General features: G+C 41.7%; 1 protein-coding gene and 1 long non-coding RNA gene across 20 annotated transcripts in view; one reads left to right on the top strand and one right to left on the bottom strand.

The window, feature by feature from the left end:
* The first annotated feature begins 1,511 nt into the window (after positions 1-1,511).
* The window catches only part of kiaa1109 (KIAA1109 ortholog), a 77,246-nt gene continuing 67,548 nt past the window's right edge, over positions 1,512-11,209 (top strand). For all 19 annotated transcript variants that reach the window (XM_023353300.1, XM_023353302.1, XM_023353316.1 and 16 more), the window contains exons 1-8: positions 1,512-1,654; positions 5,580-5,709; positions 6,254-6,370; positions 9,284-9,362; positions 9,449-9,513; positions 9,966-10,152; positions 10,348-10,429; positions 10,938-11,131. In XM_023353300.1, coding sequence (XP_023209068.1) covers positions 5,610-5,709; positions 6,254-6,370; positions 9,284-9,362; positions 9,449-9,513; positions 9,966-10,152; positions 10,348-10,429; positions 10,938-11,131 — 824 coding nt within the window. In that variant the 5' untranslated portion in view covers positions 1,512-1,654; positions 5,580-5,609. The remainder of the gene's footprint in view (positions 1,655-5,579; positions 5,710-6,253; positions 6,371-9,283; positions 9,363-9,448; positions 9,514-9,965; positions 10,153-10,347; positions 10,430-10,937; positions 11,132-11,209) is intronic.
* LOC111612300 lies at positions 9,125-9,461 on the bottom strand. Its single transcript, XR_002754534.1, has 2 exons — positions 9,368-9,461; positions 9,125-9,303 (listed from the first exon to the last, which is right to left on the bottom strand). It is a non-coding gene; the product is annotated as an uncharacterized LOC111612300 (long non-coding RNA).

Below are 11,209 nucleotides of genomic sequence, written 5' to 3'. Positions count from 1 at the left end.
CAGGAGGGTTAGCAAATAAACAGCAGCTCTAAGTCCTTCTGCTGATGGACCAAAGATGGCGCCCAAATGCACTTAGGAGAATTTAAACCTCCTCGGGGGACAGCAGCCTCAGCTTGGTGCAGAGAAAACACTTATTAATTAAAGCACTAAGCTCAGACTATGATTCAGATTAGTTTAAAAAGTTTCTCTCTAAGGAAAACCAGCAGAGCGTCCTGATGCTGCAGCATTCACTCCTCCTGGCCAACAGGGGGCGACAGAGTACAATCCCTCATTCTCAGCATGCACGCAGCGACAGCAGAGAGAAAAAACTTTGAGCCACTTCAGAGCACAACATCTGTATTTTCAAAATAATTCACTAAAGACAGAAAATACTTGCTATATAATGAATACAGGAGTATATTGGGATCACTGCTGCCACCACGTGTTTTGGAGGGGAAGTGCTTGTTCCAGAGTCGTGCACCAACTGGCTCCGCCCCGTTACTGGGAAGAAACCTCCAGCAGAACCAGAACCAGCTGCCACACAAAACAACCCAGAAGGCGTGATCCAGGAGAACTTTCTGCTAAAGAAAAGCGAAGCATTAATGGCAGCAGCAGCTTCAGCTCTGAGTCAGTTTAACGGCTGGAAACTCCACCGTCTCCAAGCAGCAGTTTACTTTGCAGGCAGTGAAGAACAACTGCAGATAAAATTACAAAAAAAAACCCACAACATCCATAATGCTTTAGCCTTTACCTTTAGCCTTTAGCTGTAGCTTATACTTTAGCTTTTAGCATTAGTCTTGTTTACAAGGCTACAGGGTTAAATCATCTGCAGAAGGAGAGCTTTAGGTAGTTGGCAGCAGTAGGACGGTGTTACAGAACGCTACACCAGCTGTAGCTTCTATTGTGAGAAAAGAACAAAGAGTTGAAATAACAGCAAATACCACAAAACTGGAGAGTAGTATGAGAATAAAGTTAAGTCTTCCAGCAGCCTGAGCCTGTTGCTGCATGACAGAAGAAACAGTTCAGGTTAACCTTAACCACTAACTAAAAGTAGGCTATAAATTGCTACTAGAGTTGATTTCACTGCAAAATATTTTTTTACAGTGCACATGTCTCACAAACTTTAAATGTGTGGAATATTAATAAGGCTAATATTTATCATAAGGCTCAACGAAGTCAAACTCTGAAAAATAAAAACCATACTTATAAATTTACTAAACATACAGGCTAATATTCAAGTCAAAACCTTTATAAAAGAGAAGAAATTTCTGGAATAAAGTGAACTTTTCTGGAAATGAATTTCTTCACTTTGTAGATTTAAATAAAAAAAAATCTCCCTTGTTTACTCTTTAAATCACGTTTCTTTGAGGTTAAATATCAAAACAACCTTCCTTTAATTCCATCGTCCAAAAACGATCGTGTCGATAGGTAGAAAATCCGAGGTGGGCGTGGACTTAACCAAGATTTTATTTGATTGGTTAGCTTCTGAACGGCTACTTTTTCTTGATTGGTCAGTTGTGTGACAGCTCGGGTAAGAACAGGAAGAAACGCTCAGTGGCGTACAGCCGTGTAAATAGTGAACATAGGATGCTAGGTGTGGATCCCGACAGAAGGGCGGCTGCTGCTGGTTGACTGGAGCCAGGATGAGACCTCCTCCCGTACCGGGAGTTCTACGGTAGGCCGCTCTCAGTAATGGAGCTCGGTGTGTGGGAAGAACGGGAGAAGCCAATAGGCGCGGCCTGCTTCGTTAGCAGGCTAGCGGCTAGCCCTAATGCTAACGATGTTGGAGAGACTTAAAAACTGTGGAGCTGAAACGGAACCGCCAGGTGGTTCTGGACGGGTTCGGTGGGCTTTAGAATCACGTTTCTACTTGTGTCTTCATAAAATGCGCTGCATGCGGTTCGTTTGGGCTTCCTGTTCAGCAGAATAAGGAATTAGTCCAGAATTAGCGCTTTGCATGAAAATGTCAAGTTCATATTTTTGTCTTGTTTACACCCAGTCTAGATATCAGAATTGTTTATATCCCCAACTGTCGGGTTCTGGTTCGGTCAGAGAGGCGGGGTTCGGTCCAGAGATCGCCGAAGTTGGCTTCTGAACCGCGGCTTCAGTAAAGGGCTGTTCCGCATATTTAGGCTACCTTTAATCAGCTAAAATCTGAAATACTTGGACGGATCAAACCGGGGCAGATAATTCTACACTTCAAAACCCAATTCATGATTCATTTGTCTTTACTCTTTCTCTAAAATGAGTAAAAATGACCATAGTGTTGAAATTGTGCTTTTCATAAATTAAAAAATAATGTTTAATCCAGGCTTGGTTAGTGGTGAATAAACATTGTAATACAGTCAGAGTAGCAGTATTTATATGTGTTTTTACTCAAATAAAAGTTAAAAACTAGCCTGTCCAAGAAATTACTCAAGATTTTTAAAAGTATTTGGTAAAAAAAAAGCGACTAAAATAAATTAATACAAACAAATAATGTAATTACATAACAGATTTTAAGCAGAAGAAACACTTTTTCATATACGTTCTCCCAATATAAACTTATGAAACTCATACTTAGTATATACAATAGTGTATATATGTTAGAATAAGTTCCTTTCAGAAATAATATATAGTCTTTACTGTATTCAGAGATCTTACTGAAAATTTTTGATGCTTAATTACAGCATAATGGCTCCATAAATATAAACATTGCTGCTCTAAAACATTTCCATGTGAAATAAACTTCTTCAGGGCGCCAGAGATCTGATTGCTCTCATTTAGCTGCACACAAACTGCATTTAGTCATACTTTCAATTTACTGGTGTTGTTTTTTAAATGCTCATGAACAAAACAATGTAGAAAATGGTAAAAATGAAGATTTCAACAATGTGTCAGTTTTTTAAACATCACCAAATTGGAATTTATCAAAATTCTTATGATTTTAATAGATTTTTCACGATAAATGATCCATCTGAAACTGGTAGTTTAAAACCCTGAAATTGATCTGAACTTCCCTTAAAAAAAACATCAGATCCACTTGAATCGGCTGACCGATGAATTACGGTTTGACCATTTTCAGTGTTTTAGATTTTAGTTCATCAGATGTCATCCAGCTTCATGATGGAGTTGAAATCAGACGCTAACTTCAGCGTACGTTACTGCAGGCAGTAACACAGTTAGTAAAACTGAAACGAGTTTACCTGAGTTGACAGGTTACAGGTGAGTCACCCAGAGCGGCACTTTATTCCATAAAGTTTCAGAAGCTGAACTGGCCTTACAGGAAGCTTTGCAAGGAAATGATTGGGTCACTGACAGAGAAGGCACCAGATTTTTCTAATACTAAATAAAAACATTAATTTCCTCTAGTACAAATAAACACCAACAGGTTACAGCTTTGGTACAGCTTTGTGTTGAAAATTGATTATCAAATCTGGATAAATTTAACATCTAAAATCTGTCAAAGTATTTAAAAAATGTACGTTTTTTTATCTGAAATGCAAAATGTTTCATTTTTGTATAGTTTTGGCTTAATTACTGCTCTGAATAAGTTAATTTTTTCAGCAGATTGCATTTTTGAGTCTGTACACTCCAGTTAGCGATTTATTGATTACTAAATTAATTGATCAATTCAGTGATGAATCTGATGGTCAGAAATGGAAAACCTCTAAGAATGGTTCCTGCTTTACCAGCATATTACCACTCATTCGTTTATTATAGATTCATTAATACTCTCTGAAGCTAAATAAAGCATTGATTTGAATTCATTAATGTTTTTATGGTGTGTCGGAACCGACCCGACCCGATTTCATTCTCCTTTTTCAGCTTTGTCATCACATTGACTTCCTGTCTGAAGACACTTTGAGTTTTAAATAGGAAAGTGAAAATAGAAACACTTTTACTCATTTATTAAAATCCCATGTTCAAACATTAAGGACTCATAACAATTATTGATACAGCTAATAATAAAAACATACAACTAAAGCAGTTTAACTTTCTACCTTCCTTTAAGTGGATATGAGTGTTTTTAGAAACTTCTCACTTGTAGACCTTCCTGTTTCTGTGGGGAAGAAATATGACGTGACACAGCGACCCGTCTCTCTGCAGCAGCATGTTGTCCTCTAAATGAATAGAAATGAAAATAATCCCCAAAGCTCAGAGAATGTCATTAAAAATGTCTCATACTGACACGGAGACGAACGCTGTCCCGCTCACTTTTTTACTCTTGGACAGTTCTGATATGTAACCATAGCAACCAGGTATTGTTTTCACAACCGGGAGCGGCTGAGGAGCTTCACAAATGACACCTGAACTCTGACCCCAAACCTCAGAGGAGTTGAAGTTCCTGCCAACATGAACTGTTTGTCCAAGCAGAACTGGACTCTTACTGGTCAGACTGGAGTCACACTGAGCTTCTGAGCAACAAACACTCTGAAATGAGGAGACTCGTATCCATTAGAAGGCATGGTGGAAGACGTGTGATGCTGGGGGCCTGGCACCCCGACTGGATGGCTCACCATCAGGTTCAGCAGCTCTGCAACAGATGGCTAAAGATGGATGCCATGGTCACAAAGGAAAATCTGTGTGTAAACTTTTAAATGTTTATAATTCATTCTTTGGTGTCAAATCATGCATAACTGGACCGACCCACTGAAATCATATTTACTGATAATTCTTTTATTTTTCAAGATGGCCACCGTAGTTGTCATGGAAAATAAATTTTTGCACAAAAATCACCAGTTAGATGGATGTTTGGTGTCAAATAACAGTCGGCGTACATTGAACTATAAAAAACATTTAATATTTTCTAGCTCGTTTCCTTTTTCTGGTGGAAGTTTTTAAAAATGGCCGCCATGGTGGAAGAAAATATCAGCAGCCATAGCTGACCTAAAAGTTAGCTTCACTAATACTCTACAAGAGTATTAGCTATGCTAATGCTTAACTACTACATGCATAAAAAATTAGCTGAAGCTAATGCTAACCACTAAGTCTCCTGTCTCTTCTTCTCCTTCTCATTCCAGCTGACTCTCTAACAACGAAGTCCTCAGTGTCTGATTCTGCTGCATTTTGTCACTTTAAAGTTGAATGAACACGATGACCAAAGAGGAAACATTTGATGAGACATAAAGTTATGAAAATGGGGAAGATTTTATGCAATAAATGGTTGAAAAGGTTAAAAAACGACAGCCATCTTGAAATTCAAGTGGCTAATGGGAAATACGAAGAAAAGTACAACCTGAGGAGCTAGCATGCTAACTTTTATGCTTGTATCCATGACTGAAACTCATTCTTACAGTGATAAGCTGCTTTAGGACTCAGTCGTTTCCATAGAAACCCAGTCCAGGGGGTCAGCAGGTGAAACAACAGGAATCTGACCTTAAGTGAGGAGCTCCTTTGTTTGTGCAGCAGCTGTTCTGTGGTGCTGCTGATGTTGAGCCTAAAAGCTGAAAACCTTCTCCTTTTTTCCCCTCCCCACTTGGATCATGTTAGGTGTTTAGAAATCAGATCTACAGGTAGAAACAGGACTTCGTTGTTCCTCTTATAGCTTTAGCATGAGCCCTGCTTGCTGTTTTTAAGAGAAGAAAGCTCATCTGGTGCATGTTTGCTTTGATTTGTAGTTTTCTGCCGCTGCCTGAGAGCCTGTAGCCATGGATGAACAAGGCTCCAACAACACCTCCTTCCTCAACTACGAGGATCTGGAGACCTACCTGAACCGGCACAACTCCAAGTTCATCTGGCTGCTCGTTGGTAAGAGACTCACTGCAACCTTTATGGAAAAATATTACACCTTTAAAATGCTCCTTTAAAGGTGCAAAAGCATTCACAGCTATTTAGTTAGACTGGACAGCGAGCCGGCGTTAGCGGAGCGGCCGGCGCGTTAGCAGCTGCTGGCCCGCGCGTTAGTCGCTGTTGGCGCGTTAGCCGGCGCGTTAGCGGAGCGGCCGGCGCATTAGCCGCTGTTGGCGGAGCGGCCGGCGCGTTAGCGGAGAGGCCGGCGCATTAGCCGCTGTTAGCGGAGCGGCCGACCCGTTAGCCGCTGTTGGCGGAGCGGCTGGCACGTTAGCCGGCCCGTTAGCCGGCGCGTTAGCCGCTGTTAGCGGAGCGGCTGGCACGTTAGCAGTGAGCCAGTGTTAGCGAAGCACCTGGTGTGTTAGCGGAGCGGCCGGCACGTTAGCCGCTGTTAGCGGAGCAGTCGGCACGTTAGCCGCTGTTAGCGGAGCGGCCGGCACGTTAGTCGCTGGCCAGCGGTGAGGTGTGCAGTGTGACTGATGTTGTGTTTTTCTTGTTTCAGCCACCATTCTGTCCTGTGGATGGATCATCTATTTAACTTATTACAACTCTCGCAACATCGGCCTCTTCCTCACCCTCATCATCAACCGGCTTTACAAGGGAGGCTACATTCACATCGGTATGTTGGACAGGAAGTGACTCCGGTGGAGGAAAGCATAGGCCCAGACCAACTTCCTGTTTCTGAGAAGCACTTCCTGTTTGCAGTCACAACATGTTGGGATAGTATGACTTGAGAAGCTGCTGATGTGTTTATGTATTTAAAGGGCCGGCATCATGTAAAATCAACTTGTCTCACATCGTGTTATTCCTTCATCTAAAGCAATCATGCAGTGTTGCTTGGAGAAATCCTTTTATCTCCATGGCAACCATTCAGCTGCATTACCGCCCCCTCTCAGCTCCTTCAGACTAGCCAGCAACTATTAGCGAACAGCTAGTGGAACTGCTGAGCTCATTATATTAGCTGCTCCTCAGAGTAACACTGGTAGAAATGTTAAAGGGTTGATAGAGGAGCCATATTGGGATGACAACCTGGAGGCGGAGCTTCAGACAGAACTTTTAATGAGACAGAGGCCCAATTTCAAGGAGTTAACTTACAAGGTAAAATTTATTTTAATTCATATGTGGTGCATTTTTCTAATAACTGAACGTAACATAGTTACTTGATTGTGCTATAAGATGAAACTAGGCCTGTCGCGATAAACCGTAAATCGATTAATCGTACGATAAAAAAAACCTATCGACGTAATTTAATTTATCGTCCATATCGTCTCTGCTTGTATTTTTCTCTTTCTATTGATGACGCTGGATGTGTAGGCTCAACTCCGGCGCTATCCACTGACCCCTCCCTTCCTCATTTTTTAGGAAGGGAAAAATGAGAAGGGAGGAGGAGGGGACTATTACGTCAGGTAGTCAGCGCGCACATCATTTTGTACTGCTGCAGCTTTAGAGCCCCGTGAGGAGTTAGCAAGGTAAAGAAACACTATCTCAAATTGGGGGAGGAGGGACTCGAAATGGAACTCGTTTCAAAGCCGAACGCAACTGCCGCAGTGTGGGAGTATTTTGGATTCAAACCAAATGACCGAGGCGAACCGCTGAACCTTTGCGAGCCGGTATGTCGCATTTGTCATAAAATAGTAGCAACTAAGGGTAGCAATACAACCAACTTGTACGTGCACCTAAAGCACAACCATCCAGTAAAGTTTTTCCAGCTGAGGAGGAAAAGTACAACCGGTGGCCCGTCTTCGTCTTCAAGTTCGCGACAGTCCACCGTCATTGAAACATTTCATCGACAGGAAGCATACAAAAAGGACGGCGCAAAGTGGTGCGCGCTCACAGACAGCGTAGTTCGCTTAATTGCTAAAGAGATGCTCCCATTTAATATTGTTGAAAAGCCGGCATTTCGAAAAATGTTGCAAACTTTTGATAGATGGTACGAAATCCCCGGAAAAACATGCATATCACAAACGGCAATTCCACAACTTTACAGCAGTATTAAAGAGGACATACTGAAGGAGATAAAAGACATTTCATTTTACTCTGCTACGTCGGATATGTGGTCAAGTTCAAATATGACTCCTTATATGAGCTTGACCATTCACTATATAGCTGCTGACTGGACCCTGCACTCTAAATGTTTAGAGACCAGGTATGTCCCAGATAACCATACTGCTAACACCCTGGGAGAAAACCTGAAATCTGCTTTAGCAGACTGGGGACTGGATGAGGACAAGCTGGTCTGCATTACAACAGACAATGGCCCTAACATTGTCGCTGCAATAAGAAATCTTGGCTGGCCATGGCTCAACTGCTTTGGCCACAACCTCCACCTTGCTGTTTCCCATGGTCTAGACAGTGACAAAGAACGTACAGCACGTGCCATAGGACTCTGTAAAAGTTTGGTCAACACTTTCAACCTGAGCTTCTTTAAAAAGAGAGATCTGAGGAAGGCACAGAATGAAGCTAATCTCCCTCAGCACAATCTCATTCTGGTGAGTTTTTAAATTCATTTATTCAAAATATTCAGAGCCATGTTTATTTATTTTTTATTTTTGTAGCATGTAGACCTGTAGAATCTAATTAAGACCGTTGTCTGGCAATAATTTTACATATAACAACACAAATTGTTAAGGAGAATTAGTATCATTTCTTTAAACAAGTTGAAATAAATTAACTAATAAAAAATAGTATGGTTCTAATATAGTATTAATGTCTTTTGCTAGAGCCATTTTGGTGTTATTTCTACTTGTCAGCACAAGGGGTGTAATATTTTACTCGTCACTGGTGAAGCTTTGCCTTAAATGAGTAACATAATAATTCTATATGTTTTTCTAATAAAAACCTTTTCAATATTCCACAGGATGTTGTCACACGATGGGGCACTAAACAGAAGATGATCGAGACGGTGTTGGAGCAAGTGTTCTTTTGAAAATAAAGGATATACATCTTTGGCAAGAAATCGCATGCATTATTTCGTCATTTCCATTAAATCAGTGTAAAAAGGTCTTCAGACAATACTATCGTCTATCGCAATAGTTTTTTGAGACAATTAATCGTTCAGCAAAATTTGATATCGTGACAGGCCTAGATGAAACTATATACCTGGAAAATGAATAACACTGTCCTTTTAAAGCTGCAGTACGTAACTTTTATAATAATTTATATATATATGTATATATGTATATATTTTTTATAACAGTTTTTTTTGTTATAACAGTTTAACATGTGACAGATAATCTATGAATAAATTAAACTTCTCTGTCTTCTCCCAGCGCTAACTAGAAACAGCAAATCAGAGCCAGGAGGCGGGTCTTAGTGCTGTCAATCATGCTTGTGAAGCAAATAAATGTTTGGAGGACAAAGAAGCTAATGGAAGCTAAAGCCGGTCCAGAGACCTGTTTTTATTTTATTCATTTTATGTTCTGGGACAGGCAGAGATTGGCTTCCTGCTGCAGTACCGGGTCAGGTGCCGTCGGGTTTCCAGGTTGCCTCGCTGTGTGGTCGTCATGGTAACCTGATGTTTGTCACTCCGCAGGTTCGTTCTCCTTCTCAGTGCTGTCGGGGAAAGTCATGTTCAGAGACGTTTACTACATCAACCAGGACATGTCCATCAGGTCACCTGATCTCTGCTGCTCCTCTTTATCTCTCCGTCTCCATGGCGACCACGCCTCCTCCTCATTGGCTGCTCTCTGTGTTGCAGGATCCAGGATGGCTTCCTCATATTTCGCTGGTGGAAAATGTATAACCCAAAACAAAAGCAGCATGGTGAGTTCAGCTGCTGAAATGTTCACACAGAAACTATCATTTAATCACTAAATAAATTACAGTTAGTTAATAATTTCCATTCTGATCAATTTTTGAAGGATGATTTTGTTTACAGAAACATTATAATCAATTTTATTGTTTTGGTTGGAAATGGTTTTTATTTCAGTTTTTTTATAACGATAATATTTTGATTTATTTTAGTAACAATAAATTCCCATTAATGATCTTTAAAAAGCCCTAATGGTATCAAGATTATTTTTACTATTTTTCATCACTGTTTGTTTTTATAACGGAGCATCAGAGTCCTCTGGGTGTCCTCATTGTGTCCTCTGGGTGTCCTCATTGTGTCCTCAATGTGTCCTCTGGGTGTCCTCAATGTGTCCTCTGGGTGTCCTCAATGTGTCCTCTGGGTGTCCTCAGAATGTCCTCAGTTTCTGTTTTCTCGCTGTCAGATCCCAAAGCTGAGACGAGGCTGTTTGTGACGGTGAACGGTTTTGAGTTCCACGTCTACAACCGGACCGACCTTTACGCCCGGCTGCAGGAGACGTTCGGCCTGGACCCCACGCTGCTCAACGCCCGGCGGGACGAGGAGCGGGGCCCGGAGCCCCGGAACCACGCCCAGAACCACGCCCTGGACAGGTCCGGACCCGCAAACCTGTCCATAGGCTGACTTCCTTCCTCACTTCTTTCATTCATTTTCTTCCTTCCTTGCTTCCCTAGTTTCCTTATTTACTTCCTTCCCTCTGTTCCTCACTTCCTTTCCTTGCATCCTTGCCCTCTGATCAGTGTCTCTCCAGTCTCATCAGTAATCTGTGTTAATCCGACTCCCTGCAGTGTGAACGTCCAGACGGAGAGTCCCGAGCCGTCGTCGTCATGGCGATCCCTCATCCCAGTGATCAAGCTGAACATCAGCACTGTGAGCGACCGGCCAGCGGTTCTGTAGCGGCTACAACGGGGCGGTCAACCGGTTTATACTAGTTTAATCTGGTTTATATGGGTTTATAAGTGGTTTAATCTGGTTTAACCTGCTGTAATTTGGTTTTAATCTGGTATAAACTGGTATAAAGGGGTTTAATCTGCTTTAATTTGGTTTAGTTTGGTTTTAACCTGTTTTAATCTGGTTTATATCAGTATAATCTGGTTTTAATATGGGTTCAACCTGGTGTAATCTGGTTTTAACCTGGTATTAAGATGGTTTAACCCAGTTTAGTCTGGGTTTAACCTAATTTGATCTGGGTTTAACATAGTTTAATCTAGTTTTAATCTGGGTTATTCTGTGTTTAACCCGGTATAATCTGAGTTTAATCTGGTTTAACCTGTTTTAATCTGGGTTTAACCTGTTTGAATCTGGGTTTAGTCTGGTTTTAACTTGGTATTAACCTGGTTTAACCCGGTATAATGTGGGTTTAATCTGGTTCCTGTAGGGTCGCCTGGCGTTCGGGAACCACCACCTGCCTCAGACTCTGTGTGTGAACTTCGAGGACGCCTTCCTGACCTACGCCACCAAGCCACCGTCCAGCCACCTGGACCAGTTCATGCACATCGTCAAAGGGTCGCTGGAGAACGTGCGCGTCATGCTGGTTCCCAGTCCGCGCTACCTGGGCCTGCAGAACGATGAGTCAGTCTCTGGAAATGAATAATTCAGCTTCACACAATCTGGGCTGTAGTTGAGCAGATTAGAACTAATCTGGGTTTC

The sequence above is a fragment of the Xiphophorus maculatus genome, chromosome 19 (assembly GCF_002775205.1).
Source record: "Xiphophorus maculatus strain JP 163 A chromosome 19, X_maculatus-5.0-male, whole genome shotgun sequence".
Lineage (NCBI taxonomy): Eukaryota > Metazoa > Chordata > Actinopteri > Cyprinodontiformes > Poeciliidae > Xiphophorus > Xiphophorus maculatus.
The sequence above is the reverse complement of the archived record's forward strand: the minus strand, read 5'-3'. Positions and strand labels throughout refer to the sequence as shown.